This window comes from Corylus avellana, chromosome 2 (genome assembly GCF_965113065.1).
Source record: "Corylus avellana chromosome 2, dhCorAvel1.hap1.2, whole genome shotgun sequence".
Taxonomy (NCBI): Eukaryota; Viridiplantae; Streptophyta; class Magnoliopsida; order Fagales; family Betulaceae; genus Corylus; species Corylus avellana.
Window position 1 is genome coordinate 21,140,316 of NC_142491.1, and position 17,923 is coordinate 21,158,238.

General features: G+C 36.1%; 4 protein-coding genes across 5 annotated transcripts; 2 read left to right on the forward strand and 2 right to left on the reverse strand.

Moving 5' to 3' along the window:
* Nucleotides 1-729: 729 nt before the first annotated feature.
* LOC132165132 (beta-mannosyltransferase-like protein) lies at nucleotides 730-2,650 on the reverse strand. The gene is made up of 2 exons (XM_059575630.2): nucleotides 2,199-2,650; nucleotides 730-1,146 (listed from the first exon to the last, which is right to left on the reverse strand). The coding sequence occupies exons 1-2, from the start codon at nucleotides 2,376-2,378 to the stop codon at nucleotides 973-975; spliced, it is 354 nt and encodes a 117-aa protein (XP_059431613.1). The 5' UTR covers nucleotides 2,379-2,650; the 3' UTR covers nucleotides 730-972.
* Nucleotides 2,651-3,517: 867 nt separating this feature from the next.
* REME1 (Pentatricopeptide repeat (PPR) superfamily protein) lies at nucleotides 3,518-5,814 on the forward strand. Its single transcript, XM_059602474.1, has one exon. It carries the CDS (start codon nucleotides 3,592-3,594, stop codon nucleotides 5,512-5,514), a length of 1,923 nt encoding a protein of 640 aa, XP_059458457.1. The 5' UTR covers nucleotides 3,518-3,591; the 3' UTR covers nucleotides 5,515-5,814.
* A 60-nt stretch (nucleotides 5,815-5,874) lies between these two features.
* On the reverse strand, nucleotides 5,875-10,676 carry LOC132188072 (uncharacterized). 2 transcript variants are annotated; one of them, XM_059602492.2, is made up of 5 exons: nucleotides 10,021-10,676; nucleotides 9,673-9,935; nucleotides 8,024-8,161; nucleotides 7,072-7,311; nucleotides 5,875-6,232 (listed from the first exon to the last, which is right to left on the reverse strand). In XM_059602492.2, the coding sequence occupies exons 1-5, from the start codon at nucleotides 10,610-10,612 to the stop codon at nucleotides 6,119-6,121; spliced, it is 1,347 nt and encodes a 448-aa protein (XP_059458475.2). In that variant the 5' UTR covers nucleotides 10,613-10,676; the 3' UTR covers nucleotides 5,875-6,118. The 2 variants fall into 2 exon arrangements, with proteins under 2 accessions (XP_059458475.2, XP_059458468.2); XM_059602485.2 differs by having other exon boundaries at nucleotides 7,072-7,320.
* Nucleotides 10,677-15,124: 4,448 nt separating this feature from the next.
* Nucleotides 15,125-17,209, forward strand: LOC148587469 (uncharacterized). Its single transcript, XM_088512629.1, has 2 exons — nucleotides 15,125-15,495; nucleotides 17,023-17,209. Exons 1-2 carry the CDS (start codon nucleotides 15,125-15,127, stop codon nucleotides 17,207-17,209), a joined length of 558 nt encoding a protein of 185 aa, XP_088368755.1.
* Nucleotides 17,210-17,923: the final 714 nt, after the last annotated feature.

The window sequence follows — 17,923 nt, forward strand, 5'->3', positions numbered from 1 at the left end:
GTTCAGGTGCGCCATGGATCAGGCATACATGATCCCCATGCACAGCGGATCGTGGGGCAGTTCTACAGGAAGTGGGTTGTGTCGAGCCCTCAAAACATGGCAACTTTCTGGTTCCAGAACAATCTCCGGGCTCCCAATTTTGGAGTCTCAACACTTCGTCTCCCTCCCAATAGAGCAACCTAATACACAGGCTATTTCCTTCGCATCTATCAAAAAAGAAATAATTTGTATGCATCGGAACCTCACTAAGGCAATTCCCTCGGTCCGGAATCTCTTATTTTATAAGGGTAAAATTGTTCCAAAAAAAAAGTAAAATGACAATTTTACTCTTATGAAATAATGGACCGGCATTTAAACTCCTTCGATCCCGCCCCTAAGACGTAAATCCCAAATACACATCCTTACCAACCGAATTCTTAGTGCGGAATCAAATTTAGGATGTCCAAGTTTACGGCTCATCTCAAGCCCGCCGTTTGACCACTAGGTGGCACCAGATGGCTATAAAAAACATTGAGGTGTGAAAGTAACTCTATATTTGTTACCAGAAAAAGGGAGTTCACCCTTCCAAAAAAAGAAAGAAAGAGGGAGTTCATATGGGCGACTACTTGAGATTAAAATATCTCACTTGGATATGGTACTGCCATATCCTAGTTCAAGAGCAACAAATCATACTAATTTCTCAGTCATGCATATCAATTCTATCATCTTATCGCAGTATGGACAATCATATAAAAATCTCAAAACCTATCTTCTACATTGAATTAAATAATAGGCCCATAGGCATGGTCAATTCACATTACACTGAGATAACTACATGTACATAATTGAAGCATCCTAAAGGAATGAAGTTTCTTGACTAGAAAATTGGCTTCAAAGCAAGTTCAGATTCCAGAAGAAGAAAAGAAGTACCACCCAACCATGGATTTGCATCTTTAAATCGTTTTTTTCTCTTCCACCCCTCCATGTAAAGCCTCATTTCTTTGCCTTTGCAAACCTGAGGCATCGATACTTTTCACCGCTTACAGTGATTTCAAGAGCTCCATCTTGATTGTCTTGATTTGATGCAGTTCCCATTAGGACACTTTTCTCCTTCTCAAGATTTTCTTTCTCCATCTTAAGCCTTGCTTCTTGTCGGGCAATCTCTGCCTGGAAGACAAAATAATGTCTGAGACTCTAGAACATAAAACAGTCAAGCACTGATCTACTTTTCACATATTAAACCATGTTCACATATATGAAGACATGTAAACCAACAACATAAATTTTCCTGCAAAGCTCCAAGCTTATTTCCATTTGTTTAACATGCAACACCTTTTTAACTCTAGAACAAGCATGCCATTCTATAAAAACACAAGTGATTAATAGGCTGGTCGGCAAATGTATTGAAGAAGTTAGTCGTGATTAGATCAGAGTTCAGGCCTTTCCAGGTATGTAGAAAATCAAAAGTATCATTGAATTTCCAAGACAGGTGTAAACCAGCAGCCTGAGGAGGTCTTATGGGAGAAATCTGGACAGCCCGTTAAGAAACATATACAACTTCAAACACAAAATACTCAAACTATTTTCACCTTTACGTTACATCACAACTAAAAAGCAAACCCACACTTTAAAAAGTTTTATGAAACGAGCCCATAATGTTGATAACATTTAACACAAACAAAAAGCTTGTGCAGCTGACAACAAAAAAATGAACTACTACCTTATGGTCACATGGACACCACTCAAGTTTCTCATCATGGTTTTTCAGAACAGCAATACGCTGCGTGCACTGGATACATTGATGAGAAACTTATACTCAAACCATTTATAAAGACAATTAATGTGAAAGCCTCTCATCATGGTTTATATATATATATATATATATATATATATATATATATATATATATATAAAAGAACAGCGTCAATCCTAGCATGAAGTGGGACATTACAAGTAAGCTTCTGATAATTCACTTTTCAAGCTATAACTAAATATCAAAGACATTTTATATGATGGTATTCTTCCTTAGGTGAGAGAAATAATGATTTTTGCGAAAAACCTATTATCGATTCCACCAAAAATAGACCTCAAGGAAGTTGAAAAGTCCACACCCAATATGAATATCAGTCTCTATCTCAACCCAATACAATTGGAAAGGAAATCAAACCATAGCATACAAATTTTAGCGATTTGAATGAACGGGAAAATGATAGAATTACCTCGCGACGAGAGAGCTCGGCCTTCCAAGCGGCTTCGCGCTCGGCAACTTCGCGTTCGCGCTCCTGGATGTAGCTCTGCATCTCCCTCTCCTTCATGATCCTGTCCTGAATATCCGCGTCCAGCGCTTCCTTCAGCTCCTGCACGAACCTATCCACCACCGCCTTTATTCTCAAAGACATATCCCTCTCTCTCTCTTCTTTCCCTCCTAAGCTACGGAATCAGCTTAGCCGGGTAGCTCTGCTCTTCAATTCAATCGGAGAAAAAGCTGTTTTTGGGTATTGTGAGCCATAATAGATGGGTTTTGTTAGACTCTGTAAAATTTGAGAGAGCCGAGAGAGAGAGAGAGAGAGAGAGAGAGCAAAATGGTTAAAGGGGTGGCTTCCTTCTCTTCTCCTCAAGCATCAATTTTTACAAAGCGACCGATGAGGAAGGAAGGAATGCGGGCAGACTGAGAGAGTGAATGTGGACCTTTTGTTTCGATCATTGGACTTGGGCCTTTGCACCCCCAACCCCCCCCCCCCCATCCCACACACATCTCAGCCCACGTCATGTCTCTCTCTCCATTTTCATATAACGACTCTTAATCATAACATACTAATTTCGTGTTGAATTTTTGTCGAATTGGGTCGTATCAAAAATTCAAAGTTTTAAATGTTGCATGTCGGGTTCAGATCATGTCGTGTTGTGTTGAGGCATCAATATATCTTAACTCGACCCGTTTAATTAAACGGGTAAAACCCTTTAACTCTAATTTATTAATTTAGTGTAAAAAATTGATAGCCTTACAACTCTCTCTATCTCTCTCCACAATAAACTTTTCTCTTAAATTAAATAATTAAGATTTTATCATTTAAATATTTATCATATTTATGTCTAATAGTTATCATTTTCGATATTTATTATATTTACTTACATTTTAAAAACTAATGTTACATACTCTGAATTATTTTAATTTGAAACTAAAAATTGAGATTTAATAAATTATACATAATAGATCAAGAATTTGGGTCTCAACTTATATGCGCGAAATTTGAAGTGGATGTGAATGTCATCAATACGGTGCGTTTCACATATACTAGCATTCAGCGAGCCTATCAATTTTTAAAATATTTTATTACTTTAATAATTAATTTCAAATTAAATAATTGAAATTTTATTATACAAGTAAGTACTTATCAATGTTTTATTATATTTATAAAATATTAATAAATATTAATATGACATAATTCTAATAATTATATTTATAGGTAATAGATCAAGAATCCTCTCTTACTTGAGTCCCACCTTCCACAAGCGTAATTTGAAGTGGATGTGGGCGTCAATGCGGTGCGTTTCACATGAAATCTGCGAGTGTATTTTCTTTCGTTTCAATATGCTTGGTAGTTTGAAGTCATGAAAGCAATTTCGAAGCTTAAGAGCATAAAATCGTCGCCTACGCTTTCGCTGTCACGTCCTCACTCTCTCGCACCCATTGGGTCGTGGAATCTGCCAGCCTCCTCGTCGTCTCTGCTCGATGACTTCACTAACTTCTGCTATCGGAGAGACCTCCCGAGAGCCATGAAGGCCATGGACGCTATGCAAAGAAACGGCATCTGGGCCGACTCTATCACCTACTCGGAGCTCATCAAGTGCTGCTTGGCTCGCGGCGCTGTCGAAGAAGGAAAGCTCGTTCATAACCACGTTTTTGCACATGGGAACGAGCCCAAAACCTTTTTGATCAACATTTTCCTCAGTATGTACGTCAAATTTAACCTCTTGGATGAAGCACAGGCACTGTTCGACCAAATGCCTGAAAGGAACGTTGTTTCGTGGACGACCATGATTTCAGCTTACACTAATGCTAAGCTCAATGACAAGGCCCTGGAGTTCTTGATAATGATGCTTAGACAAGGTGTCGTGCCTAATATGTTCACTTTCTCTTCGGTTTTGAGAGCCTGTGATGGGCTATCGAATCTCAGACAGCTTCATTCTAGGATAATTAAAGCTGGGTTGGAATATGATGTCTTTGTTCGGAGCGCTCTTATAGATATTTATTCGAAATTGGGCGAGTTGCAAGCGGCACTAGGTGTTTTCAATGAGGTGGTGAGTGGAGATTCAGTTGTTTGGAATTCTATCATAGGGGGCCTTGCTCAAAACAGTGATGGTGATGAAGCTTTGAATCTATATAAGAGCATGAAAATTTCTGGTTTTCCACCTGATCAATCGACACTAACGAGTGTGTTAAGAGCCTGCACTGGGTTAGCGCTTCTAGAATTGGGCAGGCAGGTCCATGTTCATGTATTGAAGTTTGATCGAGATCTAATCCTTAATAATGCACTTCTGGATATGTATTGCAAGTGCGGCAGTATGGACGACGCAAACTTTGTTTTTACTAGGATGTTGGAGAAGGATGTAATCTCTTGGAGCACCATGATTGCAGGGTTAGCCCAAAACGGTTTCAGCAGAGAAGCTTTAAAATTGTTTCAATCCATGAAAGATTCTGGTGCAAAACCGAACCATATTACGATTCTTGGGGTTCTCTTTGCCTGTAGCCATGCCGGGCTTGTAGAAGACGGCTGGTACTACTTTCAATCGATGAAGAAACTTTTTGGGATCAATCCAGGAAGAGAGCATTATGGTTGCATTATTGACTTGCTTGGAAGGGCTGGGAAGCTTGATCAGGCAATCAAGTTAATTCATCAAATGGAATGTGAACCCGATGCTGTGACATGGAGAACTTTGCTTGGTGCATGCAGGGTTCACCGGAACGTGGATCTAGCTATACATGCTGCCAAACAAATTCTGAAACTGGATCCTGAAGATGCAGGAACCTATATACTGTTATCTAATATATATGCAAATTCTCAAAGGTGGGATGATGTTACAGAAGTCAGGAGGACCATGAAAGCTAGAGGAATCAGAAAAGAACCAGGGTGTAGCTGGATTGAAGTCAGCAAAAAGATACATGCTTTTATTTTAGGAGATAACTCGCATCCACAAACAGATGAGATCAACAAGCAGCTGAACCAGTTGATTCATAGATTGATGGGAGTGGGTTATGTCCCAGACACGAATTTTGTCTTGCAAGATCTTGAGGGTGAGCAGAGGGAAGACTCACTTCGATACCACAGTGAGAAACTGGCAATTGTCTTTGGTATGATGAGCTTGTCAAGGGAGAAGACGATCAGGATCAAGAAAAACATTAGGATTTGCGGAGACTGTCATATTTTCGCAAAACTCATAACGAAGATCGAACAACGAACTATAGTGATTAGAGATCCCATTCGGTACCATCATTTTCTAGATGGAGTATGCTCTTGTGGGGATTATTGGTAGAAGACGACGAAGAGTGCGTAAGCTCATGCTACTTGCATTTGCCAAGTATCAATAGAAGCAATGAAAGAAACCAGAAAAATGCTGAACTCTCAGGCAAACTAGAGAACGAGACAGTCAAAAGCTGTAAAATGACCTTGGATCTTAAAATTGAGAGGCAATAAACAGCACAAAGATACGATCATTAGACTGTGATAACAAGCAATTAGATGTACAACAATTAATTTGGTTAATTGAGTGTAGAATGATTTGTTTCAAGGTGCATATGTTGTTCAATCAATGAAAAGAATGCTAAATGCGGTTTTGCTCCATTTATCAAACATTCAGCAAGTAATGCTATCAATCAGTCTTTTGGAGCATACATAGTAGTCAAACGTCCTACTGCCCTGCTTATTATTATTATTATTATTTTGACATGTTCGCATAAGGGGAGGGGTAGAGATTTGAACTAGTGACCTTCACTTTATAAAGCGTAGACGCCAACCAATTGAGCTACCTTTTGGGGACTGTTGCCCTGCTTATTGATACATCACTATTATACAATAATGAGACTGAAACTGATATCAGGCACGTTTGACTTGAGATTGAGAGTATCGGCCCTGCTCCCTTATAACTCATCTCTGGAGCCCTCCTTTCTTGTATGTTCAACATAAGATGCATAAGCTTTGATTATTGACACATAGACATCAATTCCTTTCAAGTACTCATCTTGGTTTAGAAACTGCAACAGGATGGAAAATGCGATAGTCATCAGTTGCATGTTGAAAGATTAAGGAACCAAGCTTAAATATGTAATCTAGGTTAGTGATAAGAAAAGCTCATAAGCATGATGCGCTTGGCTTCTGATTTGGTTCAAAACTAAACAAACAACTCTCGAACATTCAGAAATTGTGATGCAGCAAGCATTACAATTGTTGCTGGAACTGAAACCAGTCCTTGGCAGGTCAAAAGTCATACAGAAAAGAATTAATTAAATAAAACCAATCTCTGATGTCCAATTAATAAATGAGTCAAAGAGTGAAAATCCAGGGAAATCTTATTCGTCTTCCTTGATAAAGAGTGTAATTGATGTGTCTGATATCTTTTGAGTATCTAAAAAGAGAGGAGTCTGATCTCCAGAGTTGTTCTTTAAGTCTAGAGATCACGAGGCTGTTCCTAGAATATTAAGTCTGCTTTAAGCTTCTGTATAAAAAGGCTGACACCCCATTCCTTAGAGGGTGTCTATTGAGTAAGAACCTGGCTGTATCATTGGACAGCAAGCTCTTATATCAAGAGTTGGAACCTCTTTTCATTGTTCTCTCAATTTCTGCCAATACATTAGATTTCTTTTGTCACTGGTGTTGAGAGTTTGTTGGGTTTTCTGATAAAACTTTAAATCTGCAGCCTGGGGCCAACATCAACTTGACTTAGTTCAGATTATGCAGCCTCACATGTGGATTGCTCACACACACAAAACAATGTTCATATGATCTCACAATAGATTTTAACTCATGGCCCATGTAAACATGCGGTAAACAGTATATATTCATAACCAACAAGCATGTTGAATAAGACAGTCACCTCATTATGATCATGGAGGAGAATAGGAGTGTTTGCCATAGGAGAGAAGCCGATTGCTGGCAAGCCAAGTTCGCGGTAGTAGCGAGCATCTGTTGCGGCAGGAAAGATTTCTGGCTTACCAAGTTTGCCATTAGCTTTTCTGACAGCTTCATTTAGTAAGGTCCACCAGGGGTTAGAACTGTCAGTCGCGGTGAGCATTGGCTTCCCAAACTTATCACGCACAGAAGTCTTCTGCTTAAACTGCCCAAGCTACAAACAATTAGAGAAAGTGACAACAGGGAGAAATAATCATACCACAGCAACAACAATAAAGGAACATTTTTTGTCCCCAAAGAGAACCCAGATTCCTAAAGTGTTGACCCTCTGTTATCATGTTGATCTCAATAGGACCATGATTCTGCTCTGAACAAATGAAGTAAAAGAACTTCCCACAATCATGATAGTCCGTACTTCCAGACACAATCCTTTCAACAAATGTAGGCATGTTAAAGTGGACCTGATGGAGCCATCTCTAAACAAATTTTATTCTATACCGCACACATATACAGAATGCAGTTCAACATCTACAGAACAACCAATAAAAAGCACCAGTGACAGCATCAAATTCAAGACAATGGCTGCATGTGTTCCACCCACATTCCAGGGGTAACTAGAGTGGCCTTGTCCTTGTTTGATTGAAGAATCAAGCATCCACCATGGTCTGAAGATTATCCTCTTTCACAATTCACACCATTTTTGTCTTAAGTAGATTCTACCACATATTGCATGCTAACTATCCCTAATCCTGATTTTACAGAGTACATATCCGCCTTCTACAGTTTTTAAGCACACTCTTAAAAGCTTTGTGGTTTCCCACAATTTTATACAGAAATTTTTGAAGCTTGACAGCAATAACCAAGAAAAGGTCTCTTCCTTGTTATGCTAATACAGTTCAGAAAAAGTGAATCATTACCTCAAATGTCATATTACGTGAAGCAGGTGCCCATTCTTCAGTGATCCGTCTCTCCAGAGATTCTGGATCGGCAGTTGGTGGCACTCGAATATCAAAACCTGCTTGTGCTTCAGATGGCTGCACATTCATGACGAAACCCTGATACACAAGAAGGGAGAAACTTACATCTTTTAAATTGCCAAGAACATATATCATTGTGATAATGGCAAGAGTAAGAGATAACAAGTACGTCCAATCACCATTCTTTAATCGGTAACTTATGCATGCTTTCAGTGAGCCTCAATGTTCTTATGGGAGGGAGAAAGTGCTATCTGAGCTAGAGTTCATTGGCCACTATTCTAAACCTTCTACATAAAAGATAGAGTAATGCTACTTAGTAGATACGATTGCCATATAACTACGATAACATGACAGTTAAAATCAGCCTTTAGATCAACACGGACTTGTAAAACAGATAATTAAGGGCCAATTTTTACTACCATGTCGTCCTAGTGTATAGGAGTCTACAAAATAGCATTTCTCAAAAGATAATTCTAACAATAAATTTTTGTAAATTTGTGAGATTTAGGTGCTTGTCAAATGAGGATTAAGGTTACATTTGGTAAGCGGAATGACTATTCCTCTAGAAAAAAGTAATAGCCTTTATTAAGAATGAAAGAAGATGGAATAAAATGGCATTGATGTTAAAGTATACATATGCTCTTAACACTTGAAATAGCCATTCATATGGCCCATAATGGAAAGACTATTCCTTAAATTCAGGAATAGCTATCCCTCTCAATTATTCCAAGACTAATTCATTCCACCTTCTTTCATTTCCAATAAAATCTATCTATTTTTTTCTAATGGAATAGCTATTCCGCATACCAAACGTAACCTAAGCCTTATGTCTCGAGGCCTAGATCTCATCATGGGCATGTCTTTTCCAAAGCCTCGCACTTATGCTTTAAGGTTTTCTTGTAATAGCATTATTAGCGGTCTCATCAAATTTTACTCATTAAAATAATTAAAAGTACACTTTTATCTATTTTAACTATTTACTTTAAAAGCATCTCTAACGGCTTTACTATTTTAACAATTTATTTTCACTATTCCATTTAAATATTTTTTTTTTTAAGATTTGTTTATTATTTTTTTTAACTACTAAAGGAGGAGAGAGAAAAAAAAGAAAAAGGGAAACATAAACCTTTTTTTTTATTCATTTGGTGAGTGAATAGTACTCATTATTTTTTTTTTGGGGTCAAATTGATGAGGCTAAAAAAAAAGAAGGTTTCAAGGCTTTTTCACCAAATCGACTCACCAAAATAACCAAAAATAAAAAAAAAATTTGTGAGACTGCAAATAGTGCTCTAAATTGTACTGGCTTGTTGTACTGGTTTTTGTAACACTTCCATAATATATGTCTCCCAACTCACCAATTGTACTGGTCTGTTGGACCTTATAGTTTAGACCTCTAATGATTGGCGTAGCTTCCAAGCCACCGAATCCCAGCAAATTTTCTGTCAGGACCTCCCCAAACAGATGGCGAAATCTCCTCTTTGCTGCCAAAATTTGCCAGACAACAAAATTGCAGGATCTCTATACTATACTTAACCTAAAATGACACCCAATCCATCAACAAATAAGCTCCAAAATTGAGTCTAACTTACAGTTGGAGTCGGCGTGCCCGCCTTCAAGAACACCATATTCACCGAAACAACCTCGCCCTCAGCGTTTAAACCTGCCTTCACCAAATCCAACTGCGAAGCTCGAAACCTCCTCACACTCTCAATGCTTTTCAACAGATTCTCCATGGCAGAATTGTCATACAACCTCGACCCATGGCCTGGCTGCCCAGTAGCCTTAATCACCAGCCACCACGGACCCCTTTCCGCATAAAACGCCCTGTACTTCTCACTAGTCGAAGCCAACCCTGTTCCCAAAATTACACAAATACCTAAAAACAGAGTGCAACAAATTACCTTAAACAATACTAAAAAGTGCTAAAAATCAGTTACCTTCGTCGAGTATAATGCCCACATTCAGACTCTTGAAAACATCGGAATCCACGAACTTCTCGGCACCATCGTGGCCGCCAATCTCCTCGTCCGGCACAAAGGACAGGTATACAGAGCGAAGGGGCTGGAACCCAGAAGCCTTCAACTTGCGAATGGCCTCGAGGTACTGGATGCCAACGCACTTCATGTCCTGGGACCCTCTGGCGTAGATGTTGCCGTGCTGGTCGAGGTGGGCACTGAAGGGATGGTGCGACCACTTGTCGTGCTCGGCGGCAACAACGTCGGTGTGGGAGTTGAGAAGGATTGTGGGGAGGCTGGGATCGGAGCCGGGCCATTTGAGGAGGATCAGAGGCTTGCCCTCCACGAACTCCAGGGTCTGCGCCTCAAGCGCGATGCACTTGGCTTGGGAGAGGATGAAATCGGCCGATTCAGCGTACTGGGGGCTCGGCTGGGCTGTGTTGATTCGGAGGTACTGTTGGAATCTTGATATAATTGACGAAGACGACAATGATGCTGTTGTTGATGATGATGATGAGAGGAACAATAATAGTAGAGAAATGAAGTAGAGGATAGTTCTGCAACTGAGCTCCATTGGTTCGTTTGCTTTGTTTTCTCTGTTTCAGTGACGGAGGATGAGACGTATGACTTTCTAGGTGACGCTTAAGAACACTATCCGAGAATAAAACTAAAAAAAACTGAACATATTTAAAATAAAAAATAATAATAATAATAATAAAACACTTAATTATAAGATTTTACATTTCGAGTAATCGAATTAATTCTTCGAATATTCTCTAAAAGATGTTGTTTAGCACCTTTTCTTTTTTTTTTTTTCTTTTTTTTTTTTTTAAAGTCCACTTAACCCATTCAAACTACCACCTCAATGACAATTTACTCCTCAAACTATCAATTATGACAATTTACCCCAAACTACCAAAATAATGATAATGTACATCCCAATACTAGCAAAATGATGAAATTACACCTCTAAAATTTTCAATAAGACAAAAATACTCTTAAAATTTGAAAATAAATAAATCAATTTTAGTATTTTTGTTTTTTTATTTTAGTAAGGGTAATTTCGTCATTTTTGTTAAAATCGAAGGTACATTATCATTGTTTTGGTAGTTTAAGAAGTAAATTATCATTGGAGTGGTAGTTTGAAGGGATTAAGTGAACTTTACCCTCTTTTTTTTTTCTTTTCTTTTTTTCATTCAAGGAAAGGGAAGAGAAAGAGAAGCGTTTAACTATTTAAATATAATGATGGATTTCTTTATGGAATCTCAATCATAAAGAAAAATCGTTGGCTAATAATTTATCGGAACCAAAAATTGAATCAACACATTGTATGGCTTAATCTAAGGAAGGCAATTTACTAATTAAAACCGATCATTTTCAATAAACTATCTAAATTGAAGGATTTAGGTTTAGCTGACTAACAAAAACCAATTATATACTCAAACAGTTGGCTCTTCAAGTGAGTATTAGTCAAATGGTGGCTATTCTTATCCATCTAGCCACATGTCACACATATTACCTACCCCCTCATATATGTCACTAATATTTACTATGATAAACATTTAAATATTATTTAGACATTAAAAAAAGTATTATTTAAACATTATCTTAACATATGGGAGCATTCCTATTGAGCTCTTTATTTTTAAAATTATCACAAAACTCACAAAAAAACACTATTTAACAAAATTTCAACTCAATGTTAAATTTAACTCATGTCGCGATGCTCTCCCAATCCAAAGAGCTCAAAAGCAAAAGTCATTTGTTTTTAAATGTTATAGTTAAATACTTTATTAGTACTTAGGTTTATAGATTTTTATTTTTTTCCACTTAGGGTCAAATTCTATTATAAATAGTACATGACTTATAGGAAAAAATCAACTAAAAATGACATGTGTCCTAAAAATTAAAAATAATTGAAATAAATAAATAAACCTTCAAAAACAAAAATTGAAAAAATCATGGGGTGGCGGCCATCCTATTTTGGCCGGGCCAACCCCATTTTGGTCATTGGAGCCACCCCCTGCGGCTGGCCTAGGGGTGGACGAAGCCACTCACTCCATGAATTTTTTTTTTCTTTTTTTTTCTTTTTTTTTTTTTAAAGGTTTAGTTTTTTTTATTATTATTAATTATTTTTTTAAGACATGTAGCATTCCTATGTGACGACACGTAGCATTCTGTTAGTTTGGGCAAACAAAACCTAACAGAGGTACTTTTTTTTATTATTATTAATTATTTTTTTAAGACACGTAGCATTCCTATGTGACAACACGTAGCATTCTGTTAGTTTGGGCAAATAGAACCTAACAGAGGTACTAAGTTGATCTTTTCTCGTAAGTCAATTAACATTTATGATATGATTTGAACCCCAAGTGGGAAAAAATAAAAATCTACAAACCTAGATACTAATAAAGTATTTAATCCTAAATATTATTTGGTTCAATTGGCACAAGACATTTCGTTGTTTTCACAGTTCTTTCGAATTGAAGAATGGAAAAAATGACTGAAATAAAAAATACATATGAAATATCTCTTCATGCTTGAAAAGTAGCGTACAACCGTCCTCACTTTTCTAATTTGAGTGAATTTTTGAACTTGTGTTATTTTTTTTCTCCCTAATTTGGAAGGGGCAGCAATTTCTTTTAACCTATTCTAATAAGTGCCAAGTGGCTTACATTAGAAGGGAGGCCAATCATGTAGCACATATGTTGGCAAGGATGGCCACGACACAGATTATAGATAGATTGTGGACTTTTGTACCACCTGATTGTATTGCTGAAACCATTGTTTTCAGATCAAACTGCTCTGTCCCATTGATGAGTATAAATTAGGGGTGCAAAGGCGGGCGGTTAAAAACTGCCCGCTAACCGTTAACCGCTATAACCGTCAACCGCTTAACCGCCTAACCGCTAACCGCCTAGCGATTAGCGGTTATTGGGTCTACTAACCGTAACCGCTAACCACTAACCGCCTTTTTATATAATATATTTTTATAATTATAATTATAAAAATATTTATACATATAACATAATCACTTGATCATTAAATCACAATTTTTAAAAAAAATAATAATTAAATCACAATTTGAGTATTAATATATTATCACTATAATTTATATGATTATATCATATAATCACTTGATCATTAAATTACAATTTTTTTAAAAAAATAATTAAATCACAATTTGAGTATTAATATATTATCACTATAATTTATATGATTATATCACATGAGATTGATCATTAAATCATTTGATTATATAATAACAAATTATACATATATAATATGACATAACTCATAAGTATATCAATTCATACTAATACAACAATTAAATATCTAGAGACTTATTTCCAATGTATGTTATAAACTTATAAGTCTATATAAGTCTACATATGTATATGAATAATATAAATATATAATATCAATACTTAATCATATGATTTAATGACAATTCAAATATTTTATTCAAGACTTCAAGTGAATCATATTATTAATGTATAATGATGATATGATTCGTATAATATCAAATTAAGTAATTGACATTGGATTAAACAATGACCAATGTGTTACTTATAAACACAATTTAAGTATTAATGTATTATCATTATAATTTTAGTAATTTATATATTATCACTATAATTGATATGATTATATCACATGATGACTTGATTATTAAATCATATGATTATATAATAATAAATAATGCATATATAATATGACATAACTCATAAGTCATAAGTCTACAAGTTAATCATATGATTCATGTACAATGATAATCACAATTGATTTAATTGAATTAAACAATATATTACTTATAACTACAAGTCTACAATTTAATTAAAGCATTATTAGATACTTTAGGAATTTAGGATTTAGAAGATATTAAAAATACAAGAAAAAAAAATGAGGGTAAAAAAAAGCCCAAAAAGCCCTAAAAAAAGCCTAAAAAGCCAAAAAAAAGGCCCAATTTTAAAAAAGCGGTTAGCGGGCGGTTATCTATTTTGTTAACCGCTAACCGGCTGTTAACCGTTAACCGCTAACCGTTAGGCGGTTAGCGGTTGCGGTTAGTGAAATCTACTAACCGCTAAGGCGGTTACGGTTAGCGGTTATTGCCACTAACCACTAACCACTAACCGTAACCGCCTTTGCACCCCTAGTATAAATGAAAGCACCACTTTTTTATCAAAAAAATAAAATAAAATAAGTGTCAAGTGTCATCTCTCACATGTTTTCTTTAATATTTTAAGAGTCATTTATTGCTATTTCACTAATCTAACAACCTAAACATTAATTTTTAAAAAATCCAAAAGGTTAAAGGCAGTTTGGATAAAATTTGTGTCCATTTGAAAATTACTTCTTAAGAAAAAAGGGGGTAAACTTTCCTAAACAACGTATTTACATCAACTAAATCTAATAAATTCACACTATTCATGTACTTTGAACAAAAACCAAAATCCTACAACTTTAGCCCTCTCACTTGTAAATTAATTACAACCTCAAATAAATGTATCTTCAAATCTTTCTCTACACCTCTAGTTAAGAAATTTTGTGACCATTGTGGAATAACGTTGTATCAATTAATTTAATGCCCGATCTTAATGCTTTTGATTAGTGGATCAACATTCTTTAATATTTTTAAAGACATTACTTTTTTTTTTTTTTTTTTTTTTTAATTTTGAGATGTCCGCACAAGAGGGGGAGGAGGAGGGGAATTCGATAAAGACATTACTTTTAAATAATAATAATAATAATTTTTTTTTTAAAAAAAATAATAGGGTATAATATATCGTTCAAAGTGATTTAACCATAAAAAATTAAAAATGTGGAACAAAAATGTCAAAAAAAAAAAAATAAGGAGGGAAAAGGAGAGACCTTGGGTTTCCTTGATCCAACCACTACCTGACACGTACGCCGAAAAGGCACCGCTTGAAACAAAATAACAAGTAGGCGCAAATTTGCCTCGCTAGATTGCTCTGCTCTTTGTTTCCTTTCTGAGTCCTACGCACCAGAAAATACAAAATCTCCTCCTTCTCTTTCTTCTTCTTCTTCTTCTTCTTCTTCGTCTGCTTCTTCGTCTTCTTCTTCAATGGAGGAAGTTCGGTGTGCAATGGTGGGAGGCCCATTCAAAGTGGAGAAGGCATTAAGACACATGTCAAAGAAGCTTGCGCTGTGGTTCACGCGGACGTTCAAGCCCATCGTGACACACGACGAGCTGGAGCCTATCATGGCCACGCTGGGCTTCGTGGGCCTTCCTCCCTCCAGCAACGTCGCCCTTCCCTGGAAGGAGTACACCTACCCCGCCGGAGGTTCGCAGAGAAACCCCGACGTGCCGCTGCCAAGGCCCAGGCTGCCTTACCCGAGGATCGACGGCCTCCACGTCTACACCTACCGAGCCTTCCTCGACTCCCTCAACTTCTACCTCCACTTGCCAGACATCTCCGATCTCTTCCACATCAGGTACTCCTCTTCCAAATATGAAATATCTAATACGGCAGTCGTACAGCTATTATGTACGACTCCCATCCATTTTGTCCTAAAAAAAAATTAAAATTAAAAATTAAAAAAAAGCTAAAATATCTTTTCGATTTTATAAATTCTGTGATAATGAATTTTTAAATTTTAAATCAATCAGTATTTTCTTTTCTAAAGTGTGGTTTTTGCCATGCATCTTGCATATTGAATTATATGAGACAATGTTATATAGGTCTCTATTTAAAAAGAGATAATATTAATGAGTAAAAAACAATCAAACTTAGAATAACTAAAAAAAGAGAATAAACCCTAGAAGGAAACATAATATTAGAAAACACAAAATATTCTAATAATAACAAAAGTGATGGTAGGGTTGTATATCACCCTATTTTCCGCCTCTGCATCCGCTCTCAATGGAGGGCGGATTTGAGTAATCATCTATTTGTAACCGCCCACATGTGACGACGAAGGCCGAAGGGGTTCTAAAGGGATTTTAGGAGCAACGAAAAAAGGCACATTCATGACACATCCCACCCCTTATTTTACATATTCATTTTTATTATTCTATTTAAATATTATTTTTCAAGTATTTATTTATTTATCTATTTTACCATAGTAGCTATCTGATTTTACATACGGATTAGTTAAAATAACTTTGAAGTAGCCGGGTTGGGATGTTGTAACATTTGTTTCTCCTTTCCATAGGGGTGTTCAAATGGGGTGGTATTACCGCCCTGCCAACTGCTAACCACTTATAACCATTAACCTCTTTGGTAGGCGGTTCAAAAAAATTGCTAACCGCCTAGGGCGGTTGTAGTTAGCAGTTTTGGGAGTAGGAAAAAGCGGTTAATAACTGTCTTACCAACCGCCAACTACTTGGTAGATGGTTATAAAAACTACTAACCGCCTAGGACGGTTGCGGTTAACAGTTTTAGGAGTAGGGAAAAGTGGTTAATAACCGCTTACCCTTTTATATATATATATATATATATATATATATATATATATATATATATATATATATATATATATAATATAACATCCAAAACGACGCCATTTTGGCCATGTATGATTGAATGTATGTGAAATATAATGTGGTATGTGATGTTTTAGGCTAAACCTTATTCAAAAACATTGCCTGATCCAAAAAATAGCATGTTCATTTCATCTTTTTGGGAACACTTTGGCTGAAAACGTTTGCGGTTATAGCCAATAACTGCTAACCGTAACCGCTTGTGCAGCCCTACCTTTACATTTGAGTTGTCTCTTTTTAAATGTTTTGTGTTTGTCTTTTTTTTTTTTTTTTTTGGTATAACATGAAATTTGTTATTTTATTTTTAAAATTAGTGTATGGGCATGTTTATTAATGTGATTTGGGAGTTTTTTTTTTTTTTTTTTTTTTTTTTTTTTTTTTTAATGTTATGATATGATATAAAGGTGAAAATTGTTTTGTAGAATAGTTTTGCATTTGCCTAAACAATTTTCATATATATATTTTAAAATTTGGAATAGGGGAATGCCATTACATCAAATACATGATCGAAGGAGGAAGTGGCGCGAAATGGCATACGTTGCCTACATATATGTTTTCAGAGATGGAACACTAGATCAAGCGGTGTACAATCTATATCATCACGGCGGTCATAGCAGTACAATAAGGGCAACAACACCCCACCCACCTCCATTGTCTCCTCTTTAAAAGACATTAGTATGAATTATGATTGTCATCGGGGTTGAAAAAAATACAAGCAAAACAACAATTTTTTTTTCTTTTTTTAACAGATTTGGGGAAATTGTCTCAAAATTTTCTGAATTTTGCCCTCGATGAAATTTTAATTTTGACAATTAAGTTTTGGCCTTAAGACAAATAACTTCTTCAGTCACATTTCTCATCTTGCTTTTAACGGAAGACTTGTCAACTGTCGTATTGTCTGTTTGTGTCATATCAGCAAAAACGTGTGGTATTTGTCTATATTTCATGTCATCATGCCACATTTGGCAATTTATGTATAATTATTACAACTTTTTTTTTAAAAAAAAAAAAAAAAAATCAGGAAGTTTTGGGACAATTTGATGAGATTTGTGGGTGGGTGCAAGGGAAACGGCAAGAAAGATTCATTTGTGATGTCAATGGTTTCATTGTTTCAATTTGTAGACATCGAGGTGGCCCCTTTTTTTGACCCCGCAAGCAGTCATGGAGCTGACTGAACCGGTGCTACTGGACCGAATCATTAAAACCCCATTAAACATACCCTTAGGATTTAGGAGTAATGTTATTTTAAACATTTTGCATATAAGATAAGAGTAATGCTATTTAGTATATACGATTATCATATAACTACGATAATATGACAATTAAAATCAGCCTTTGGATCAACACGGGCTCGTTAAAAAGATAGTTAAGGGCCAATTT

What these genes read in the sequence shown, in the direction of transcription:
- LOC132165132 (XM_059575630.2), bottom strand. Translation starts at nt 2,378, where the DNA reads ATGTCTTTGAGAATAAAGGCGGTGGTGGATAGGTTCGTGCAGGAGCTG. An exon ending in CCGAGCTCTCTCGTCGCGAG is followed by an intron (nt 1,147 to 2,198) that starts GTAATTCTATCA and finishes TTTGTCTTCCAG; the next exon opens with GCAGAGATTGCCCGACAAGA.
- REME1 (XM_059602474.1), top strand. Translation starts at nt 3,592, where the DNA reads ATGAAAGCAATTTCGAAGCTTAAGAGCATAAAATCGTCGCCTACGCTT.
- LOC132188072 (XM_059602485.2), bottom strand. Translation starts at nt 10,612, where the DNA reads ATGGAGCTCAGTTGCAGAACTATCCTCTACTTCATTTCTCTACTATTA. An exon ending in CGGGCACGCCGACTCCAACT is followed by an intron (nt 8,162 to 9,672) that starts GTAAGTTAGACT and finishes CTTGTGTATCAG; the next exon opens with GGTTTCGTCATGAATGTGCA. An exon ending in CACGTAATATGACATTTGAG is followed by an intron (nt 7,321 to 8,023) that starts GTAATGATTCAC and finishes AATTGTTTGTAG; the next exon opens with CTTGGGCAGTTTAAGCAGAA.
- LOC148587469 (XM_088512629.1), top strand. Translation starts at nt 15,125, where the DNA reads ATGGAGGAAGTTCGGTGTGCAATGGTGGGAGGCCCATTCAAAGTGGAG. An exon ending in TCCGATCTCTTCCACATCAG is followed by an intron (nt 15,496 to 17,022) that starts GTACTCCTCTTC and finishes AATTTGGAATAG; the next exon opens with GGGAATGCCATTACATCAAA.